This window comes from Felis catus, chromosome F1 (genome assembly GCF_018350175.1).
Source record: "Felis catus isolate Fca126 chromosome F1, F.catus_Fca126_mat1.0, whole genome shotgun sequence".
In the NCBI taxonomy this organism is placed as follows: Eukaryota; Metazoa; Chordata; class Mammalia; order Carnivora; family Felidae; genus Felis; species Felis catus.
In genome coordinates, this window is record NC_058384.1 from 30,720,665 (window position 1) to 30,744,752 (window position 24,088).

Consider the following 24,088-nt stretch of genomic DNA (forward strand, 5'->3'; position numbering starts at 1 on the left):
ACATTCATCCTCAACTGGCCCTTTAAGTCTCGGGTGAATTTCTTCTCGAGAGCAGCTTTTGAGACGACAAAAAAGATGCTTCTGGGGTTAGAGCCACTATGAGAACACAGAAGGATGATCCATGGGCAAAATTGGCCTCCTTTTTAGTTTTACCTCAGGCGGATCCATGAAAACACTGTCCACTCCACAGAGAAACTGAACACAACCAAAGAGTATGGGATGGGAAGAGAGAAAAGGCTTGATCGGGGTTTGGGTTTCAAGGGTTTATTCAAAGCCCGTGGGGAGAAATCAGGATAAAGATGGGAAATAACAGTTTAGCTCTTGGCAGAAAGTGAGTTTTAATTCCAGAATCCCTCTGGGCCAGAACCCTTTAAAACTCTTTATCCCGAAAGAGGTGTCAGGCCAGATCTCCGGGAAAGGCAAGGGGACAGGGATGAGGTCAGGAGGGAGGCCGGGCCCTCCAGGCCCTGCCAGTGTGACGTCACCACCATGGCAGGGGGCAGCCCCATGGAAAGGCACTGTAGCCCAGGTCAGGCACCCAGCCAGTGCCTGACTCTGGCGGAGGTCCCTTTCAAGTTTATTGTCAGACCCTCCCAACCTTCCCTCTCCATCGAGCGTGAAACAAGAGGAACTAAACGACTTGATGGTAAATACATAGTCATCTTTTTGTCTTTATTAAAGTATCAGAACATAATCTTGGCTGCAGAAAGCAAAACTGTTTTTTAGTGCATTTGGTAAAAGAGCTGTCAGTTCCAGTAACCATATAACCATATCCAGTAACCGTATTTTTCAGATCCATTTTTCTGGCCATAGCCACCACCCACTTCCTTCCTCTCCAACCCATTGTTGTCCCTGGCAGCTTCAAAACCGGTCTTGAGTTTCCTAACAGCTGATCGGGGGCACCTGTATCTACAACCAGGGGGTAAATGCGAGGAATTCCCCGCCCCTCCTGTCCCCCTATCTGAAAGAAAATAGATGATCTCCTAAAAGAAGTGGTGAATGGTACTTCAACCAGAGGGCTCCTTGCAGACTGGGAACTATCCCTGATGTGCAAATAAAGCAGCAAAATCAGGACACCTGTGTCACAGGTGAGCGTTTAGAGGAAACACACATGAGTTCAGAGAGGCAGGCTCCCCATTCATGTGCATCAATCTTAACATTTAATGAAGCTACTATCTCTCTGAAGAACGGCGTTAGCAGCAGAGCAGCCAGTGTTTATTTCTCGCCTGTGAGGGATACCAATTTGCACAGGCCAAGAGCAAGGGAGCCCGATTCTGTTCCAGATCTAAGGAATCATATGCCCTGGAGATTCCAGAAAGTTAGGCGGAATACCTTTCTTTGAACTATCACACCTGTCCGGTCCAAAATTATTGTCTCCCTCTCTTCCCCCCTCCATTCTTTCCTCACATTCGAAATACGTATTTGCAACAATAAGACACATATTTGACACGATAGCTGTAATCAAGTAAATACTTTAAGAGGTGTTCTGTGGCAGAATGTACAGTGTCCAGGGCTCAAGCTGGAAACCAGGTGTATGTTTTAGGCATCCGTACATTCAGAGGAACTGGCGGAGGTATTTAGCAATTCAGGTTGTATATCCAAACTCTAAACAGCAAACAGTTGGTCTAAAGGATACACCCGGTTGGCGCTGTGTTCTAGGGTCTGCTAATGAGAAATTGAGTATCAGATGCTATAGACCGAGGAACAGGATTGAAAGTCAACTGTCCCACCTAAGTGGCACGCCAAAAAGCAAAGGATGACACTTGGAGAATTTTTAAACTCAATGCCCCTTGCCCTCAATGGAGAGGGAGGGCGTGGGAAATGAGCAAATCTCAACAACCAACCCATTTAAAAGAACAGAAACCAGCACAACACTTAAGTTTACCATGTCTTGGTTCCAATATTTATTATATCGACAGGTTAGGAATACTAGGATAAATAAGTAATATTTCCTCTTACAGAAAAATTGTAATGATACTACCGAGTAGGATTAAACACTCTGAGGATTTCACAGAAACATCAGAATTTAAACAGACAGTAGCCAGAGTCCTGTGGCCAGTGTGAATGACCTCTCACAGTTATAAATGCTCTGGGCCAGATTTCTGCCAACATCTGCATGACAAACAATGCCACTAACATCCAATAATGCTAAAACCCAGGCATCACCTGGCTTCAAACTTGTCTCCACTGGATGTGGTTTTCAACTGCAAGAAAAGGAAAATGGAATATTCTTTGGCTCTTCTGGCCTAGAAAGAACTCCTGACCTAAGTCACCGAGGGGAGAGTCCTAACCCTTTGGAAGTTGGACTTTCTTTCTGCTTTCTTCCTGTGACATTGTAACTGAGTTTGCAACAGAGGGCCTACAGTCATGCCCACAAATTCTGCGTTAATGCCTGGGCGCCGAGGGAAAGGCAGCTTTCTCTGTTGGCGCAAAACTACGCTGCTCGCCAGCAGAATTCTGTTCTCCCGGGGCTGATGAGCTCTTGCGGCCACCTCAGCATTTTGTAAGACACTGCATACGGTGGTAGCCGCCTCCCCCACCAAACCCTCAGAAACCAGATCTGAGGAAAATCACACCAGTGTTGTGCAAAACAAACATCAGAAGAACACGATGCCTAGCTTTGAAACAAATGCCTTGCACACAGTAATTCCTGTACATAACAGCATGTTTGCTAGGAAGCACAACCCTGGCCATTGTACAACTTCGCTAAATGCCGTTCTCACTCTGTGTCCCTATAAGTGATGGTGGCAGTGGCAGTGGCAGCTCAGGAGGTGGCCCCACTCCACCCACCCAATGTGCAGACACTTCTTCAGCATGAGTCCTATGGTGAGAGTCCTGGCTTTTTTTGTTTGTTTGTTTGTTTTTGTAGAATCCAGGCAAAAGATGAGCAGGACCCTAACCAGGGGCCATCTGCAGCATCCAAGAATAGCCAGGACGGTTAAGGCCCAAATCCTGGAGTTAAGACAAGAGATGCCCTTGCCCCGGTCCAAAGTCCACTCTGGTGCAGAGAGGAAAGGCCCAGCTGAGTCACCAAGGGCTCTTCTGCCTCGATGGTGCTTCACTGCTGGGATGCGAGAGGTGCACAGGAAGTCAGATCTCCAATGGCTTCAGGGTTTGGGATGTAGAAGGTTTCAATGAGGACTCCCCAACTGCCCCCATACCATGACTGCTTAGCTTTGCAATGTTCCTTCTTTAATCTGTTGGATAAAAAGGTTTCTCTCATCTTCTGGAGTCCGCCCATTCTGAGCCCGGACAATACACGTGGGCCGATGAAGGTTGAGCATGTATATCAAATGCTGCTTCTCATTCTTGAGCTCCTCGATCTGGGCCTTCAGTTCGGCATTCACGCTCTCCAGCTTCTCCGACTCCTGGGGGGCAAGCAAGAGAATTATTAGGAGTGCGGCCAAGGTTCCAGTGAAGAGGAGGGTGGCTTGGGGTGGCGGTGGTCACAGTCATCGGGGTTCATCGAGGTGGGAATGGTCTGCAGAGGGAGTGCCGTGGGCTCCCTGGTACAGCGTCCCCACAAAGCTGGGACAGCAGCATTAGGTCTGGGAGAATCCAGCCCCCGAGAAGCCTTTGAACTTGGAGGCTTCTTCAGAGATGCCCTTGAGTTTCCGCTCAAGGTTGAGGGAGGGCTGCGGCTCCCGTGGTAATGACACTGCAGTAGAGCCAATGGCTCAGAGATCTCCTTTGTATGAGTCCAACAGCCCAGGTGTAGCTCTCCTGGACCCACATGGGCCTTGAGGGCTGGGAAGAAATGCAGACCCACGGTGCTGAGGCTTTTGTGAGTCACTGGTTTCATTGAGAAAAATGCACATGGCAACACATACAGTGTCTCGATTTTCATCGCCTCCCCGAAGCAATCAACAGACTCCTTGGGGGCCTGTGGGGCCTGGGCGAAGACTCTGCCCTGGCCTGTCCACACTCGGGGGACAGGACACAGCCTGGAAGGACAGGGCCGTGGCCCACCCCTCCTGCCCTGAGATGCCATTCCCTCTCATGCTTTTCCCTTCAGGAAGGGGAGCCGACTGAACACAGCCAGGAGCTCAGACTATTGGATGAGCCAAGAAGGGCAGCAGAGTTAAGAACACACAAGAACTCAAAAAAAAAAAAAAAAAGTATAACCACTGCTTTCGGATTAAGGAAATAACTTGTTTGAAGAGATTAATTAAAGGCTTTTCGTTCTGAGCCAGTTGAGAGCTGGCAGCTTCCTTTTCTCGTTAAAACGGGTGAGTGAAGCTTCTTTAACTGGGCTGATGTATCCTGCAGCCTGGAAGCTGCTGGACGTGTATGGACGGGCCAGGGCTGCTGGGAACCTGGGCACCGGACAGCCTGCGGCTTCCAGTGCACACACCTGCTTCTCATACATCGAGCGTCACCTTCCTTGTGCTGATAGTTTGTTACCTCCTCATCTAGCAAGTGGCCTTTCTGCTAAGGCTACACGTCCTTCTCCAGAAAACACTCCTGGGTAGGGGGCTTTTTGACTCCCTTTGTGACAGCCGCATGAGGCTGGTGGGGGGCAGGCATGAGCAAGAGGAGGGGGCGAGGTGGGGAGGACTCACTTTCTGCAGGCACTCTGTCTTCTCCTTCTTCTTGTTGCGGCACTTGGCAGCTGCAATCTTATTTCTTTCCCGCCGCCTCTTTTTCCTTTCGTCTTCTTCCGGGGCTACCTATACGAGTGAAGGGACCACACACGTCATGGGAGGCAAGAGATCAAGACGTGCAACCCACCTTGAATACACCGCCTTTCACTGCCAGCACAGAGTGGCAAACCAGGGCAGCCCCAGCGCTAAGGGCCTCGGCGTGAAACCTCTCCACACGCACACGCTTGCGAACAGATAATGAAAACCAAGGAACCGTTCGTTCAAGTTACGCGGGCAATATTAAGAAATTAAAACTCAGCTTGTTCAAAAATGCATTTGGATTTTGAAATGAGTTGTATATTCAAACTGATAGCTACTGGATGAAAACTGTAATCATTTAGAGCAGCAAATAGATTCTGTTTGGTCAATACGTCCTTTCCCCTAGATCCAGGCATGGCTTCGGGAATATCACCTGGCCACCCTCTCCCTCCTGCCTTTTCTTTGACTTGACCCCCATTCACCTCTATCTTCACCCAGGGCATTAAAGCACCTCCTTCATGAATTCACAAGAAGCTCATGGAGCTCCCGGAAAAGAGGAACCCAGGAGCATCGCCCAAACAAAGCGGCATTATCAGCCCATGGCTTGGTACCACCTGTGGGTGGTAAACATGAACCAACCATTGATTCATCCAGCAAATAAATACTGACCTCTTCCTCTGTGCCCCACTCGGAGTCTGCCGTGAGGGGCCCTCAAAGAATAAAACCCTGTCCTGCTTCAGGATCTGGTCCTCTATGGAAGGTGGCTCTGACCCTGACTTTGTCTCAGGACTGATGGGAAGCCCACAAAGTCGGCCACTGGGCTTTGCTTAGAGGCTGGAGGCCGACTAGGAGGAAGCACCCACGGTGGGCTAAGCAGGTGATGGCCTAGGCTGCTAATGTCAGACCTTGTCTTGTCACTTGTCACAGCTCCCGACAGCAGGAGAGGGCGTGGGAGCCACACCTCAAACGGAAGAAATCCTGGGACCCAATGATCACCGCAGATCCGTCTTATTAGAAGTCCTTTGGATTAGACGACACGGCCTTGGCTCCACACTGAAGGCCAGAGATTTAGAGAAACAAAGCCCCAGGGGAAAGCAAGGCAAGAGGCAGTTTCGCCTTTTACATCCTGGATCCCAGAGCCATACCGGCAGACATTTGGGTTGAAACAAAACTGGGTTGAATCCCAGCTTCACCACCTATTAGCTCTGAGACTTTGGGCATATTGCAATACTCTTGTGACCCTCAGTTTCCTCACTTGTAAGATGGGACCAATAATCTTAGCTACCTAATAGGGTGGTGAGGAGGGTCAAATCAGTTAGATTAGTTATATACACATAATATTAATTAGGGGAGCCTGGGTGGCTCAGTTGGTTGCGCGTCCAACTTCTGCTCAGGTCATGACCTCACGGTTCGTAGTTTCGAGCCCTGAGTCAGGCTCTGTGCTGGCAGCTCAGAGCCTGGGGGCCTGCTTCGAATTCTGTGTCTCCCTCTCTCTGCCCCTCCCCAGCTCATGCTCTTTCTCAAAAATAAATAAACATTAAAACAATTTTTTTCATTAAAATTAAAATGCTTTGCATAATGTTCAGTCAGTGCTGTGTAAGCTTCAATTACTGTCATTATTAACCTCACCATTAATACCTTCATCTAGAACTCAGCAACTGTCGTATTTCCTATGCAACCCTACGGACATTTTTGGAGAAGTGGGAGAGGATTCAGGGTTTTCTCAAATGAGGAAGTACTTGAAAGTAGAGCAAATCTCAGAGTCATACACTGTCAGAGATGGAAAAGGCTTTCAGAAACGATTTAGTTCAATTCTCTCACTGTATTGATGTGGAAATGAGGCACAGAGTGGCCAGCAGCAATGTGTCCAGAGAAGCCCAGGAATCACTAGCTCATGGCTACCAGACTGATAGGCTACAAAGCCCGGGTGTAAACCCAGGCTTTTGGCTCCTCATACTGTGTCCTCTCCTGGACATACGGCCTCATTCCATCTTGTTGCCTCCCCAGAGGTGACTGGGATCTGGGGGAACAGGCTCACGCTGCCTCCGTACAACAGGATGCTTATGGGTTTCACAGGCTCGGCATCTATTTTAAGAGGAGAATTATAGCAACCAACGGGACCTGAATATTCAACTAGGTCAGCTGGTGCATTCTCTTCCCAGTAGGAAAACCTACTTGTTAAATTGACCTAAGATCAGAAGGTGACCTGGTAAACACAGAATCAGTGGATGAGTTGGGTGGCTTTAAGGAATATTTCCACGGAGCAGGAAATATTCTGTCACCAGATGTCCTCTGCACTGGACATCTCCTGCTTCTTCCTCTGAAGAACCCTCCAAATAGCCTTCCAAAATGCTTTTCTTTCTTCTATGGGGATCTTGCTACTTTGCATTACATCCTGTTATCTCAAGATATTTAATTACAGAATTAAAAAAAATTCCTCGTGTGTCTCAGGGCTCCCCTTGTGCTGCCCAGGATTGAACAAGGCAATGATGGCCTCCAGAGGTTAACTGAGGCACAACAATGCCTCTAATGATGCCTTGTGGATACAGCATCATATGGTAGCCCCCGCTGCCCGTCACGGAATGCTGACTAACAGCCAGACTCTTAACAAATGCGGTCTCATTTAACCCTTACGTCAATCTTATGCAAGAGTCATTATTACCCCCACCTCCTTTTGTAGAATCATGAAGATTCATAACAATTTTCCTTTTAAACTCAGTTCCTTTTTGGCCATGTTCCACTACCCCTTGACCAAAGACAGTGATCAGGCCGATTAAGTAAGCTTGATACACTCCCATCTTTTATCCATGAGGGAAAGGCCTGCAAAATAGCCAAGACCTCAGGTCCTTGGGCCACCACAGCATCGCCAGCAGCCACCTGTTAGACTCCTCGCCATGTCTGTTACTCCAGGTGTCTTCTAAAAGGTTGCTCAAGGGAATTCAGAGACAGAGGTGGCCTTGGAGCCGGGCCGTGAGCATCAACACAGCGCAGGGCATGGCTGGCCAGTCCTGGCTCCACAGTCTGGCCGGCTGGGTCCTGGTGGTGATGAGCACAGTCACTGCCCTCTGTGCAGTCCCCAGCCTGGAGCATGCCTGGCACAGTGGGGGTATGACGAATAAGCATCGAAAGCAGAGGCACCTCGAGAAGAACCTACCTCAGTTTTCGTGACTGCCATCTCCAGGGGTCTGCCGCTGACAGTGACCGACTCCAGTGCAGAGGACATCCGGTGACAGAGGTGCTTGTTCTGGATGGCGAACCTCAGCTCTTCCTTGACAAAGGGTGTCAGGTTAGCAAAATCCTCAAACACCAGTGACCCAGGAGGGGACAGGCAGGGGACGATGGCAGAGGCACTGACTTCCGAGGCAGAGACCTGGCCTGGGTGTTGAAGCATCATTTTGCTGAAAGAAATATTGAAACCCAAGCTACTTCAGGGATTTAGGGGCATGGGATCAAGTCTCCCCACACCTGCCGCCTCCAACACCAGGGCCGCACCCCCAGAGGAAAGTCCCGTAAGCCCTCGGGCTTCTGTTTTGTTTTCATTTCATGCCATCCTCGTCTTGAGTCAAACAGGTTCTTAAAATACACAGCTCAGTGATGTGGATAAATGCCTAATTGAAATTTATAAGGGGTGGCATTTCAGACCATTCTGAATTCACAAAGATATTAGTTTTGGCTGGTGTGCATATATGCAAATGCAGCCTCAAACAGTCCTGAAAGAGGAAGAGCATTGAAAGAAAAAAAAAATCAGTGAGACTTTTATGTAACCCCATTTTCAGTCTCTGTTTCGAAAAGAAACTTGGAAGGTATCTGAAATCAAGTTGAATCAATCAATGAATAGAAGCGAAAGCAAAGACTAGGGGACCCTTGCATTTAGCAAATAAATCTCTGAAGCTTCTCCCTCCGGAAGTTGGATCCAAGTCAATGAGAATGACGATGGTAACTATAGCTAGCAGGTGTGTTACTTCAGCCTAGTTTGGCAGGAGCTGAGGTTGGCGGAGGGGGTGGGGGTGGGGGGACGGGACAGGGGGCAGGATTCACGCCTCAAGGGCCCAGTGGCCCCTTCTTAAGGTAAAGGCTGCTGAAGCAAAAGACCTCAGAGAAAAGAAAAGCAAGCATCTAAGAATTTGGACCTCTCCTGGGGGGTGTTGTTGAGCCCTGTGGCGGCTGGGAAAGCTGGGGCTGGGTGCCCAGGGGAACCTGGGACTGGCTCTGGCACTGAGGGACAGTGTGACCTAGGTTCTCTGAGCCTCAGTCTTCATCAGGCCAATGGCTGAGAGCTCCTGCAGTGTGGGGACTGAGTCTCCACTGTTCCTGTCCCCAGAGCCTCACCCAGCTCTGGGCACCAGCTGCTCCCAACGGCCACTGACCACCCCAGACTGCCCCACTGAGCACAAGAAATGGGGAAGGAGCGGTCTAATCAAAGGGTCTCCGAGGTCTCATCTACCTCTCTCATTCTATAGCCCAGGGAACCCAAAGGGACAGTGCAAGGAAAGTGAAGGGTAGAAACAGTAATAGTTCCGTGGTTCCAATTTGGAATGGTCCCCCATAAATCTCTTCCTGCCATATACTCCCTCCAGCAGCGGCCACCCCCCCCCCCCATCCTTGCAGTTGGTTCTTCAGGTATAATGAATGTGTATAATGAATGACAGTCTAGGCAGACTGTCCCCTGGAGCATTCTTCTCAATCTGGGGACCTGCCGTCATTAGCCCGGTCTAGCAGACAGGAAACCCTTTGGCAAGTCGCTAACATTTAATGAGTGCCACCCCCACACCAGAACCCTTCTGTGCATTATCTCCCTTAACCCTCATGAGAATCCAGTGAGCTGGGTCCCAGCCCTATTTCACAGATGAGGAAACTGAGGTTTAGACTAGCTAAATAACTTCCCCAAAGTCACAGAGTTAGTATGAGGCAGCAAGCATCAGGACTCGGAACTAAGTTTGACTCCAGAACTTATGCCCTGAATTTATAGAATATAAAATATTATTCTACACTGAAAAAAAACAAACAAACAAGACCCACAAAGAAAAAACAGTGCAAATCCTTCTTGGGGAGCGGGGGCAGGCATGGGGTGGTTGGGGGTCCTAGAACTGAAACAGCGGGGAGGAGACTAAGCAAAGAACCACGGGGAAAATATGAACTCTGTGCAATGAACTGCTGATCTTTCTGCGCCAGCGTGCACACTCTGGCTGCTGCCTGCATTTCAGGAGTCGTGGTACGTGGGTCTTTTATCCACAAAACTCCTAGACTGGGGACTGATGATCAAGATCTGAGGTCCACTTACTCAGGGATCATTACGCCTCCCAGTGCCTGCTTTCTCCTCTGTAAAAGAAGGCTAGTAACAATCACCTTGTTTTTCCAGAGTTGTGCAAGGAGTTTGAGGAAATAATACACGAACACGTCCTGGAAAGCATAAAGGCAGCTGGGAGGTATATTCTTACCGGGCCTCCCAGGGATCCCTCCAACCCAGGCCTGGCTCCGTGACAGACGCTCTGTGGGGTCTCAGTGGGAGGGTGGCTGGTCACTCTCTGTGATCTCAAACACTTCTGAATAGATCACCCTGACCTATAACTAACTCCCCCTTAAGATCTTAAGTACACGGATGGAAACAAGAATTCCAGGCCTACGAATGCCACTGCTGACCATTCAAAGAAATCCAGGAAATGTATGTAATTCTCTTCCCAAAGCCCCGGGTCATAAGCCAGAACTGATGTTCCTCTATCACTGTAATCGAATAATCTTAGGACACTGGGAGGATACTTCTCTGGCAGGTGATAAACTCTGAAAAACTGGCCTCCTAAAGCCAGAGGCTTACGATTCTCCCAGGCATTCATGTTTTCCCTCCCTTAACCTACTTTATTAAAAACCCAGTAGTTCAGGGATGGAATTCAGAGCTACCACTGGGCTGGCCTTTGTTTGGAGGACTGGATGGTTCTCCTCTACACGGGCAGTTTGAATTCCACTGAGGTTGAGTGTAGTTCTGTCTCACCACCCGGCTAAGTTTATTAATGGGCTCTCAGGGCTCGGGGTCTGCTGTTTGGGACTGTTTTTTCCTCCTTAGTGTAAAGTCAGCAGTCCCGATGAAAGAGACTGAAGAATGTCTGTGGTATGGAATGTTTTTATGAAAAGCATTAGGTGGGCTTACTTGGGGATGGAAACAGGCTGTAAAAATGCTAAAAAGCCTTTCTGAAAGTAAAGCAGTTGTATCTGTAGAGATTTGAACTTTCTCTGCATTCTGCTAAAGCTTAATTTCTGGAGATACTTTCTGGTGACTCCTTTCCTCCTTCTCTTAAGGTCTGATTCAGCCCAGACTCAGGCTTGTGTCCCTACAAGGAAAATGAAGTTAAATCTTCAGACAATTTTTCTGAAAGTCGAGACCTGCCAACACTCCCCCCTCACTGAAGACAAAAAAATATGTTTGGGGATTTTCTGAGTTGACTTTCTACGTGGATGTTAAAATTGTCCACACTTGCTACAAAGAACCTGCATTTTGCTTTTGCTTCATTATCTCCAATCAGAAACCATGTCATATCTTTGGTAGTGTCATCATTTTCAAGAAAGTGAAACTTTACTCATGTGTTTCTTTAACTGGAAATTTAACTCTCAGATTATATTTCCTAGTAGCTACAACTACATTGAATTTCACTTTTAATTTTCATCTCTTCACACTAAATGCTGCTCTGAAGACACCTTACTTACAGTATAGGAAGCCGATGCTGGTCTTTCACTAACTTTCTATCTTGGTCTTTCTCCCAGCCTCCCTAAAAATCATCGATGTAAGGCTGGAGCTTCAGGAACAGGCCTATCACTACCATTCACAAGCTGAGCACCCACTGACAAGCCACTCAAGAAGGTTTCTGGGCCTCAGTCTCCTTATCCGTAAAATGAGACCAAAACCCCCTGCCCCCACTCCCTCGCAGGGCAGTTAAGATGATTATATAAATGGCACGAAAGTGGATTTATACCCGAACTGAGGAGCCATTGTTACTGTGATTCCACTTTCCCCATTTCAGAGGGAACTCAAAATGTTGTTGTCAGTGCAAGTTAGCCCTATTGATCAGGAATGCACTAGAACCCTAATGAAATTTAGGTCATTTGTGAATGACCTTCTTTTGCACCTTGATTGACCCAGGGTTCCCAACACACCAGGTCAGTTCTACCCCACTATTTATTTGCTGGCAAAACCTTGTCTCCACTGCTCTTACACACTTGAGAAATAACCAGTCCTCAAGTATGAAACCATCTCTGGTTTCTGTGGTGTCCTGCCTATGCACTTCCTCCTCCCCGAGCCGGGTAACACTTGGAGCCATTGACCCTGTTCCATGCCCAGCCAATTTGCAACGAGAGGAACTCACGGGCTCTAGATAATGGGATAAAACGCCCAATATTAGAGTCACCTAGGTCACATCTTCATTTTGCAATTGAGTAAAAGGAGACCCTGGAAGGTAGTGACTTGCACAAGGGCCGTAAAGCTGGTGAGTGGCCCACCCGTGGCCAAACTGTTGGCCACTCACCCACTGCTCATTTTCCTTTATCACCAACAGAGATTCAACCCCAAAAGGACCAACCAGTAGGGCAAATGGAGAATAGAGTCATTGGCCAGGTAGATGAGGGGTCAGTGGTCTTAGTAACCTGGTATCCACCACAGAAGAGGCTTTGACAGGACTGAGGCAGGGAGGGAGTACAAAAGAAAGAGAACAATGGAGAGACAGGGCCAAAAGAGAGACAGAGAGGGGTGGGGTTCAGACAGGAAGAATGGGAAGGCTCCAACAGTTGCCACAGGTGCTGTGGGCTACATCTTATCCACACTGTCAGCCTGGAGAGCGACCTGTCACATTGTCTCTGAAGCCATGCAGACAATACAATTACAAACCCCTCTGCCACTTCAAGCTTTGTCCAGAACGTCCTCAAGGCAAGAGTCTGTATGTTGCAGCGTTATTCTACGCTAAATACTAAACATAAAACGAAAGGACAGTAAGAACAATTTCTCCTTCATTTCAAGTCTGGGAAGCCCCCAACAGAGGGGACTGTCACCCACACTGAAATACGTGCATTGGGAGGCCACCCAGATTTTCTAGCGCTCATCTTCTTTTTTCTGGCTCCATCAGGGGTTTGGCCATGCCTTTATTTGTAAGGAAGCATATGTGATCTAGGTAATAAAATTAGGGAAAAGAAAATGGTTAGGAGGAAAGAAAGTAGGTGAAATGAAAATGGAGAGGAGAACCAATTCAATGGAAAGAAAGTTAGGAAGGGAAGACATGCCCATGGATAAGTCCCCTCCCCCTCATTGCCACCGAAGCTGGTCTCAGAGACCCGCCCCCCCCCCCCCCCCCCCCCCCCGCAAATCATCCAGGTCTCCTCACCGGCCCCCTTTCTTTCAGTTATAACACTGGAACCTGAAGAAGTTCCGCCAGAGAGAACAGAACCTCAGTGGTTATCTGGTCAACCACCACTTGGTGCTTGCAAACAGAGGGAGGGGCCCACTTCTCCCAGCTGGGGATACTGAGGCTCAAAGACACGAGGCGCAGTGTAAGCGCTCAGAGTCCTGACCACCAGGCTACAAAGGCGTGCTCTCAATTATCTGACGGGGCTCCGCACCCTCGCTTCCTCCGAGGTGGGTCTCCACGGGCGAAAAGCAGAGAAATCCGCGGGCCCGCCGGAGGAAGAGTCACAGATAGGGAAAGCGTGTGAGAGAGCTTTGGGACAGGAAGTCTCAGGCCCAGGGGCTGGACGCTCGCTTGTGCCGGGAGCCCTCTCCGCCTTCCGCCCCGGGACAGCAACCCGAGCGCTCGCCACCTCTAAACTTGTCGCAACTAACTTTCGCTCCCGGCTCCGGCGCGGTCCCGCGGCCCGGCGCTCCAGGGAGCGCAGGGCGACCCCCAGCGGCCGCGCCCGGCACCCAGGCTCGCCGGTCCCTTTCCCATTCATTCGCTCCGGCCCCTGGGGCAGCCCTTCCGCCGGCACCCGGCCTCGGTGCCTCTCGGCGGGCCCCAGGAAAGCTGCACTCGGGAGCGGCGGTGCCCGGCTCGGAGCTTAGGATGAGCGGGGGCCAGCGAGGCGGAGAGCCTTGGCCACCCCCCGCGCACCCACCTCCCCACGCCCGCTCCGGGAGAGGTAAGCAAGCGCCGAGGGCCAAGAGGAGCAGTGCCCCGGAGCCGGTGGAGGCACCGGATCCCGACGTCTCCGTCGCCGGGAACCTTTCGCGCCCCAAGTCAAAAGAGAAAGTTCTTTGCGAGAAACTTTCCGAAGCGCTGTGGAGCAGCCTCGGCTGGCAGAAGTTCGGCCAGAGTTCCTTCGCAGCCGGAGGCTGGGCGCGCGGGTCGGGGGGCGGGCGCAGGGGTCGCGGGACTGGTCACTAGAGGGGCGCCGAGGGAATGAAAGCAAGCCACCCTCGCCGCGCTCACTCACTCGGCTCCAGCGCTCACCTCCGGTCTCCACTCGGGGCGGCCAGGGTCCAGAGGGCGGGCAGGGTCGGGGCGGGGTCGGGCTGTCTGTCTGCGGGGCGGGCGGGCGAGCCCCGAAGACTCACGGCCGGCGCGCGGGCTGGCGGGTCGGCTCGGGTTCGGGCGGCGGCGCCGGGAGAGCGCTGTGCACTGCGCGCCTCGCTGCGTGCGACTGTGTCTCGGAGAGCGTTGCATCACCCCTTTTATAGCCCTCCAGCTGGCGGTGTGCCCGTTTACTCCGGGTTACCAGTCCCAGGCTGACGTAATGCTATTAATAGCTTCCCCCGAGAACCAGCCGAACTAGGCTGGGCAGGGAGAGGGATGGAGGAGGGGCCAAAGCGGGGAGGGAAGGGGGGCACTGGTGATGCAAGCTCAGGGAGGAGCCCGCAGGGCCGCGCTCTCCCGGCCTCGCGCGCTCGGACACACACCCGCCCGCCCTCTCTCTCCATATCAGGACCGGAGCCGTCCGGGCGGGCCGCCAGATGTGCGTACTCGCCGCTGCGTGTTCCAGGCATGAGCCAATGGTGCCCAAGCCAGCGGCATGACTCCACTGCGCTGGCATCTCTCCCTCCGCTAAGTTGGGGGATGGGGGAGATGGAGGGGCGGGGCCTGGCCGCAGCCCAGACTAGGTGAGGCTGGGAAGCGGGCACGACCTTTCTCTAAAATGCGTGGTCATTTTCTGGAGGCTCTGGAAAATACCCCTTCCCCCGCCATAAGATCCTTCTCAAATGGAGGGCAGGGTAGGGTCAGAAGTGGTAGTCGCCGCTGTGGGAGAGGTGCCCAAGGGACCCCTACCGTGAGCCCCCACCGTTACCCGCCGGGGGTGACCGCCACGGCAGGGCCCGCGAGAAGTCCGTCCGTTAACCCAGTCGCGGAGGGCAGCGCTCAGCGGGCACTGTGCGCCCGCAGCCCCGGCGCACCCCGCACGAGCGCACATGTGGAACCGCCTCCCGGCCGGTGGAGAACCCGTCTCCCGGGCCAGGGCCAGGACGGAGCGGAGTGGGTTTTTGTGTTTTTTTTTTTTTTTTAAACAACCACAAAGAGTTTGAAATTGACAGTTTCTCAGCGAAACGAACACAGCACGGAAAGATAAGAGCTGTAAAATCAGAGGCAACAGGCGCTAAGAGTGGGGCTGAAACCGCGCGGCCAGGGCTAGGAGGAAAGAGAAGGTGCTTTGATCTACGCGAGCCGGGGCGGGGGGGGGGGTCGCCTCCCTCTTAGGCTACATTTAGGGAAAACCCATCTTCGTCTTTCACGTGTTTTTCTGCGCCGAGAGCGGAATTGGCTGGGACAGGACCGCCGGGACTGGGGACGCACTGACCGTAGCCGAAACAAGGTCTCGTAAAAGAAATCCCTTCTACCCTCAAGCCCAGTTGTCGGGAAAGGGTGGGTCCTATGGCCTCAGATTAGAGCTGGGGCTTCAGCAGAAGTGGACGTGAACCTTAAAAACAATTTCCGCCTTCCGATTCCCCGACCCCAACTGTCTCGGCTTCGAGAGTGGCAGAACCAGAGACCTTCTCAACTGCCCAAGGACGAATATATGTGAACGCGCATGTGGCCGGCGAAGTTTAGAACTTGCCTGGGAGGGGGGACCCGCGTACGCGCGTGGGGTGTGGGGGCACGGTCAGGGGCAGAAGCCTTTGCTTCCACCTGCCTCTTGGGAGAGAGGTGATCAAAGATCATGCTTTGGTAACTTGAGGTAAGAATTTGAAGGGTCTTGGAACCTGGGCCTCGCCGTCAGCCCCACCCCCGCACCTGCTCTCCTAAAGCCGTTACAGTTGGCAGTGATGGAGGGGTCTCCCCCACCTCCCCCACTCCCTCACTCCCGCTTACACACACACAGTCCTGCACCCCCGGAGAATATCTGTCCGTCTCCGCAGACCCTCTGATTGCCCAGCCGCCTGAGGCAGAGACCCTCAGAGCTGCAGGTCAAACTGCAGGTCCCCCCACACCCGGGTTCCTCTCCCCCCAAGCCCAAACCTCAGCCAACACACCCTCGCCAAAATTCCGGGCAGCCAAGACAACGCCCGAGGCCAGCCTCGGAAGTTCCCCCCGCCCCCAGCCGGTCTGAGAGCCCAGGGGTTCCACGCAGGATCCTGGAGGATGTAGCCCTGTACCTGACCGGGTTTCCAGCTACGCCGCGCGGGAAGCACGGGGCGGTTGTTTTTGCTTTACTTTTCGCCCAGGTAACGGCTCTCCCGGCCCCACCCTCCACCCCCACGCCCACACTCCCTCACCGCCAGCCCCACACCCCCACACTCCACCCTCCTGCAGGTAAACCCCGGGCGTGTCGGCACAACCCCTAGAACGCTGCAAGACCAGAAGGAAGAACGCTTGTAAATTTAAATGAAAATTATTTGGGATTTTCTACGTATCTGTATACTACTTACCTATTGCCCTCGAATAAATTGCACCATTATAAAGTGAAACAGGAAAATGGAGGGTGTCAGGTGAAACTCCCCCCCCCCTTTTTCTTTCTCTTCGTGAGATGCCTACACAAATCTTTAACCAGTTTGCATTTTAATGCACCCCAGCCAGATTTGTGTTTTAATCCTGTCCTTGCGGGGAAATTCAATTTAGGGCGTAGGGTAAACACAGCCAGCCCAGCTTCTTGGTCCTTGCGAGAGAAGGGTAATTATGACTGAGAAGTCCACAGCTCCTCGTCATTTATTTTTATTTTTATTATCATCGTGCCTTCCGTTCCTTTTATTGGTCTTGTTTCATTCAAATAACTCTTGGTTTTGAATCTCCAAGTCACCCTGGGTAGAAAATGCTGTCAGCTGGTCACCGGAGCGTGAGCCTGGCGTTCTCTGCCTCTCTCTCCCACTGAAACTCTAAAAGTGATAAGAATCTTGATAGAGGAGTAAATCCACCCCGTGAATGAAACGCTTATCCAAGGAAAACAAAAACTACTTCTGCCTGGCTCCCAGCCCCCAGCCCCCAGGAGAACTGTGAAATGCCTGCCGTTGGAGGGGGGGGACTGGGAAGGAGCCGGCAAGGGAAGAGCCCCAAGGTGTGTGCCCCTGGAGGAGTGATCAATATCTCAGTCCTGTGTGTCCTCACCATACCCTGACTTCAGTTAACTCCACCGATTTCTAGCGTGTACAGCCTGTACCATCCAGAAGAGGAACAAGAAAAGCTCCCCGGACCAAAACGCTTCTCTACATAAAGGCAAAGAATGCCTCTCCCCCTGAGAAGGAAGCCGGACTGGGGTTATCTGGGGGAGGGTGTTACTCCTCCATGGAAGGGGGTTAAGCAGAGACTTGACTATTGCCGAACTTCCCCCCTGGAGAACAGTGGAGGGAATCCACATTCAGACCAGCCTTAGTATGTTTTGCTGAGTGAGATAAGAATTGGAAACTTCATGCTGGGGCATGTGCAAAAGGAAGGGGAAAAAGTTAAAACGGGAGGGGACGGAACTAGGCAGCTAAAAACAGCCCACACGTGGCAACAGAATCTAAACACCCAAACATTGCAGGGAGCCAAAAGAAAAAAAAAAAAGTTCAAGGGATATTTAAAGGTTTTAGCGGTTTCTTAATCCAGGGATCAGTCCCTTCCCACTCCCCTCCCCACATTATTCTTTTTCAACCCCCAAGATTGTATCTGCCTACAGAGCCCTGGGTAAGTTAAGCACAAAATCGGCCAAGCAGCGAGGCACGTGCGCTTCTTTGCCACAGAAAGGGAGTGGAATGGATTTTCTTCTTCTCTACTCTGCTTCCCAAAGCCCACACTTCCTATAAAGTCCGTTAGAATGTGGGGGTTTACTATTTAAGGTTCTCCGAAATGGGCCTCCTCAGGAAAGACGGGGAAACACCGCATCCTGGGCTCTGAAGCGTGGAAGGTGAGACTTGGACGCTGTAGTTGGCACTCAGCAACTGTGTTACCTTGGAGGAGTCATTTCCCTCTCTGGGCTGAGCTGGAAAATGGCAGCAGTAACAGCAGCTAACACATAAACTTGGGAGGCTTCACTGAGGAGGGGGCACACAGCCAGTCCTCAGTAGTGGTCTCATTACTTATGAATCAAGAAGGGCTTTCTGGGGGAAACCCCCGAATCTCTGCCAGAGCCCATCTGTCCCTTTAGTCGGTAGCAACAGTGGTGGACAAAGTGGAGCCATATCCAGAAACGATCATCTTCAAGGGAGCAGGGATAAGACTCCATACAGAAAACGAGAGGGGATCCCCGTTCCCCACACACCCAACTCTGGTACATACCTCCACTTTCCTCAGCACAGTGTGGACCAGTGCTTTAAGCTTCCAGTGAGTGGTCCAGTGCTAAGTGCCCCAGGCTGGGAGTGGGAGGTTTGGGTTTTGGTCTCTTTCTACCTTTGGTATTCTTTTTTTTTTTAATTTTTTAAAAACATATATTCATTTTTGTGAGACAGAGACAGAGTGCGAATGGGGGAGGAGCAGAGAGAGCGGGAGGCACAGAATCCAAAGCAGGCTCCAAGTTCCGAGCTGTCAGCACAGAGCCCGACGTGGGGTGGGACCCACGAACTGTGAGATCATGACCTGAGCCGAAGGCGGACGCTTAACCGACTGAACCACCCAGGCGCCCCTGCCTTTGGTATTCTTGACCAAGGTACTCCCTCTCTCTAAGGCCCCATCTTCTCTGAAGTGAAGGGCCCCGGGCTGAGCTCTGAGGGTCTTGAATGGACACCTGCAAAGCCACCCTGCAAGCCCTGACAACCCACCCTAAGAGCTGGAGGGAGAGAAGCAGGAAGAAGGCATTGAATAGCACAAGGACAGACGCATTTCACTAATCACGGTTCCCTCTAAAAACTAGAGTTGAGAAATGTTGCCCAACTTGATTCTCAAACACAGCCTGTGGTCCTGACAACTGATCTTTCTCTCTCTTTCTCAACATTTCCAAGGAGTTTTACTGATGGACTTCGTGCCTTGCTAGAAAGGAGGGAGTATGAGGGCACCCTAGGTGGGGATTGCATCTTTGGGGACCTTCTTGTAAGTAGTCTGTCTTCTACTGCCATAGACACCCACCTTGGACCTTGTGACCAAAGCCCAGGTAGCAACTATTCCCATTCAGGAGTGGGGACCCTAGAGCTCTGGGTGTCCAAAATGAAGTCCCAGCTTCTAGGTGCTAGCAGGACTCAGGAGACCTGGGACCCACTCAGAGGTTTCCTTCCAGCCAACTGAGTGACTCAGTGCAGGTCCTGAACACTTCACCTGTGCTGCAATCTATAAAACAGGACTATTTAACATGGACTCCCCCAAAGGTTTGCTGTAAGAATCAGTGAGGTCACAGATGTGAGAGTGACTTGAAAATGATGAAAAAATTCATACTTTTAAAGACTCCTTGGGGGAGCTCTTATACATTATATATCCACATACATACATATGTATGTATATACATAGATATATATATATATATAGAGAGAGAGAGAGACGTATATAGACATATAGGAAATGGGCAAGAGAAAAAAAGCACCCAGAGTCTCAAACACTATTTTGACGTTTCCCTCTAGTTTTTCCTCACACATGATTTTTTTTTAAATTTTTTTTTTCAACGTTTATTTTTGGGACAGAGAGAGACAGAGCATGAACGGGGGAGGGGCAGAGAGAGAGGGAGACACAGAATCGGAAACAGGCTCCAGGCTCCGAGCCATCAGCCCAGAGCCCGACGTGGGGCTCGAACTCACGGACTCACCGCCAGATCGTGACCTGGCTGAAGTCGGACGCTTAACCGACTGCGCCACCCAGGCACCCCTCCTCACACATGATTTTTAAGAGCATAGTTGTGACTGAGATTGCATGCAACTTTGAAATTTGTTCTTTTACTTATTGCTGTGAATTGTATGTGGCATTTATTACAATAATTTTTTCTTCGCAAAAATAAGATGTTCATTCTATTGTGAAACGTAGCATACATACAGGTGATTATATAGAACGTGTATGCCCATTTTAATAATAAAACAAACATCAAGAACCTACCACACAAGAGGCACTTGGCTGGGTGAGTCGGTAGAGCGTGCAACTCTTGATCTCAGGGGTGTAAGTTCGAGCCCCATGTTGGGTGTAGACATTACTTAAAAATAAAATCTTAAAAACCCACACAAGTCAGGAAGTAGACCACCACCTCAAGTACTGAGAAGCCCCCATGTGACCACTCCAGATCACATCTGCCTCTCTCTACTGCCCAGAGGGAAGGACTATCCTGACTTTTATTACCATGATTTTCCATGGCCATGGACGTAGAATGTTTTACTTCGTCACTTTCCTACTTTTAGCCTCTAGGGTGTTGCCAATAGTTTTGCTAGAGTGCTATTCCAGATTTAAATCTTTATTATGGGGAAGGGGGCATCAAATTCCATCACTGCCCCTGTTGCTTAAATGGAGTTCAGGAAGGGGTCTTGATTTCTACCCTCAGGGGCTACACAGGGCATGGTGCAAGCTGGAAGGACCCCCGGTAATTATGACTACCTGCGCAGTTTCCTTGCTGCTGAACATCCAAACAAACAAATCCTGCAGGTACTTTCTCCCATGGAAGCATCTGCTTTAATCCTCCTGCTCTGTACCTACCCATCCCCCTTTATTTTCTGTTTGTCTCTCTTAGAACAGAAAAGCCGTCTGCAGCACGGGTGGGTGGTACAGAGGCAGACCAGCAGGAACGATGCTTCTGCCTGTGCCTTCTGGGAGAGATCTTGCTGGAGTGTCTGTCTTAATAAGTGCTTTATTATTTTATATTAAACAAATATGGATATGTTGAATTTAAATAGAAGTCACACAAGAATTTTTAAGGAAGGGAGAAGATATCAAATACATTTGGGGCTTGGGATGGACCATGGAAAGTTATATTCCATAAGACTGGGGGTGGGGGGAGAGGTTAGTACCCTCTAATCAGCCTTTTTAAAGAGCGAGAGTGTGAGTAAGTGAGGGGCAGAGAGAGAGACGGAGAGAGAGAATCCCAAGACGGGCAAGAGAGAGAGGGAGAGAGAGTGCGGAGCCTGGTGGGGGGCTTCAGCTTGCCCGATGTGGGACTCGAAGTCATGAACCATGAGATCATGACCTGAGCTGAAGTCAGATGCTTAACCAACTGAGCCACCCACAGCCACCCACTTGACTTAAAAAAAAAAAAAAAAAAAAAAAAAAAAAAAGATTATTTATTTAGAGAGAGAGCGAGAGAGAGAGCACCAGCGGGGCAGGGGCAGAAGGAGAGAGAGAATCCCAAGCAGGCTCCACACTGTCCGTGCAGAGCCCAATGTGGGCTCAAACTCACCAACTATGAGATTACGCCCTGAGCTGAAATCAAGAGTCAGATGCTTAATCAACGGAGCCACCCAGGCACCCCTCTCTTCTGCCTTGAAGTATAAAATAATATCAGCAAATGCTGTTATGTAGCATTCAATGTGTTCCAGACCGCAGGCTCAGCCCTTTACATATACTTACTGCTTTTAATCCTTGTAGCAGCCCTATAATGTAAGTACTGTGAACCGCTCCATATTATAGATGAGGAAGCTGAGGCACAGAGAGGATAAATAATTGCTCAAGTCTGGTTGCTTACCCTCAACACCTACTGCCTCTCAACAAGTGTTCATGGGAAATCTTGGGAAACTCTGATGTGCTTGAGTGTCCTCATTTAATGGTGGGGAAATGGAGCTAAAAGAGGAAAAGTGGCTCTACGTGGTCTCAGGATCATAAATTCTTACACTGCGGGGCTCCTGGGTGGCTCAGTCAGTTAAGCGTCTGACTTCAGCTCAGGTCATGATCTCACGGTCCGTGAGTTCGAGCCCAGCGTCAGGCTCTGTGCTGACAGCTCAGAGCCTGGAGCCTGCTTCGGATTCTGGGTCTCCCTCTCTCTCTGCCCCTTCCCTGCTCACATGCTCGCTCTCTGTCTCTCTCTCTCTGTCTCTCAAAAATAAAAACATTTTAAAAATTTTTAATAAAATAAATTCTTACACTGAAAGGAACCTTAGCAGACAGACTTCTGAGCTCCGTTCATGCCCTATTTGCCAAGATTGGGGCCAAGATGAAGAGTGCGGATTTTTGAGCAGTAGACGCCATTTCAGAGGCATCCCGTGCTAGTGGGGGCCGTGCATAGCATCCCTGAAGCCGAAGAGGTGAGCAGCAGAGACGCAGGAACCACAGATGGCAGAGAAGAACCATGGACAGGCACTCAGAACTGGGTTCAAATCTCTATACTCTGCCATCTCCTATTTGGCTTTGGGCGGGTCCTGAAACCTCAGTTTCTCCTGTGAAATGAGGATAATATCAACTTTACAAAGTGATACTGAGGATTAAAGAACAATGCACCGTCCAGGCTTCCATGGAGTGGGTATCCAATAAATGTTACTTTTTTTCCTTTCTCTTGCCTTACCCCTGACACTAACAAGTCACAAAGAACTCTGATGCATAGGAAATGTCTAGACTCCAAAGGAAATTTCTATCTCTCAGGTGACTTACTGACTGATTTTAAAACAGATTAAAAAAAAATCAGCTTGGGGCACCTACGTGGCTCAGTCGGTTATACATCTGACTTTGACAGGTCATGATCTCGTGGCTCATGGGTTCAAGACCCACGTCGGGCTCTGTGCTGACAGCTCAGAGCCTGGAGCCTGCTTCAGATTCTGTCTCCCTCTCTCTCTGCCCCTTCCCCACGCTCTCTCTGTCTCTCTCAAAAATAAATAAACATTAAAACAATTTTTTTAATCAGTCTGAGGCCAGGTCATATTTAGTAATTACTATTTACTGAGCACATACTACATGCCAGACACAATGGTAAGCACTTTTAAAAATACCTAGTATCTTATTTCACCCTTATAATAAATAACCCCATGAGGTAGGTGTTATTATTTCAGTTTTACAGATGAGGAAACCAAAGCTCAGAAATGTTAAGAAAGTTGCTCATAGGCACTTGATTCAAACACTAACTTATTTGAAAACTTCTATTAAGCTGTACTGTACCGTCCTCCAAATCTTTTTTTAAATTGTTTTAAATGTTTATTTTTCAGAGAGAGAGAGACAGAGCATGAGCGGGGGAGGGGCAGAGAGAGAGGGAGACACAGAATGAGAAGCAGGCTCCAGGCTCTCAGCACAGAGCCCGACACAGGGCTCGAACTCACAAACTGTGAGATCATGATCTGAGCTGAAGTCGGTTGCTCAACCGACTGAGCCACCCAAGTGCCCCTGGTCCTCCAAATCTTGAGAGCTTTACACATGTGCTTATTTTTTTTATTTTTTATTTTTATTTTTAACTTTGCCTCCCTTGTTGAAAATGGGCAACCTTCCTTTATCAAAGTCTTGGTGAATGCATGGAACCTTCTAGAGTTGACCTTACCCAAACTCCCAGAAGATCTCACTTGACAAATTCCACATCCCTGTGCCCTCTGTGATACTATCCCGTCTGCCAAATTTGCAATTATTCCATAATTTGCTTTAACCACAAACATAAGCCCTGCTATTGACTGAGTAAACTGAGTAGGGCTTTTTGGACTTTTATTCTGTTTCCCAAAATATGATGAACTGAAATCATCTGATGATGAACTTGTACTTGAAACTGGAGTGGCTGAGGGCAGAGTGAGTCACTCTGGTGAGTTTATACCTATCAGTCGGTTCTTCAAACGTGTCCTATTGCCAGATCCTGCTCTCAGCAGTATGTGTAGACAGGTCGGGGCTACAAGGGCAATATAAGAGCATTCCTTGCCCTTGAGGAGTTTTAAATCTTGTTTAGGTGGCAAATGACCGTGCATGAAACTGTAGCCAGCAATAGCAGGTGCCATATATATGTTACTGTGTATACATTAGTCCACAAACATTTAATGTGCATCTAGTATGTGCTAGGTCGGGAGCTACAGATAGATACACAGTGGCGCTTCCCTGCCCTGCAAGTGCTCACAGCGCGTGGGGAGACAGACTTTGGCAACAGGTGGTTACAGGCTCATATAATAAGGGCTAAAGTGGGGCAGGATGTCTCTGCTCAGGAGAGCTGGCGAAGGCTGATGGATGAAGTGACGTTCGAGCTGGATGTTGAAGGCTGAGCATTTTCTGGGCAGAAGAGGAGGAAGGCATTCCAGG

The 24,088-nt window shown here is 50.0% G+C and overlaps 1 protein-coding gene and 1 long non-coding RNA gene across 5 annotated transcripts in view; one reads left to right on the forward strand and one right to left on the reverse strand.

Moving 5' to 3' along the window:
* Nucleotides 1–11,152, forward strand: part of LOC111558349 — a 41,807-nt gene extending 30,655 nt beyond the window's left edge. For both annotated transcript variants that reach the window (XR_006591588.1, XR_006591587.1), the window contains exon 3: nt 9,982–11,152. This is a non-coding gene — a long non-coding RNA (uncharacterized LOC111558349). The remainder of the gene's footprint in view (nt 1–9,981) is intronic.
* ATF3 (activating transcription factor 3) lies at nt 1,876–14,977 on the reverse strand. Of its 3 annotated transcripts, none has more exons than XM_045048585.1 (4): nt 14,858–14,977; nt 7,777–8,020; nt 4,563–4,670; nt 1,876–3,368 (listed from the first exon to the last, which is right to left on the reverse strand). In XM_045048585.1, exons 2-4 carry the CDS (start codon nt 8,014–8,016, stop codon nt 3,171–3,173), a joined length of 546 nt encoding a protein of 181 aa, XP_044904520.1. In that variant the 5' UTR covers nt 8,017–8,020; nt 14,858–14,977; the 3' UTR covers nt 1,876–3,170. The 3 variants fall into 3 exon arrangements, with proteins under 3 accessions (XP_044904520.1, XP_023103256.1, XP_023103257.1); XM_023247488.2 differs by lacking the exon at nt 14,858–14,977 and adding an exon at nt 14,028–14,558; XM_023247489.2 differs by lacking the exon at nt 14,858–14,977 and adding an exon at nt 14,045–14,172.
* Between the last annotated feature and the right edge of the window lie 9,111 nt (nt 14,978–24,088).

Coding starts and splice junctions, on each gene's coding strand:
- ATF3 (XM_023247488.2), bottom strand. CDS start 14,257: ATGCAACGCTCTCCGAGACACAGTCGCACGCAGCGAGGCGCGCAGTGC. Junction 8,021..14,027: donor GAGGTGAGCGCTGGAGCCGA/GTGAGTGAGCGC, acceptor TATTTCTTTCAG/CAAAATGATGCTTCAACACC. Junction 4,671..7,776: donor TGGCAGTCACGAAAACTGAG/GTAGGTTCTTCT, acceptor TCACTCGTATAG/GTAGCCCCGGAAGAAGACGA.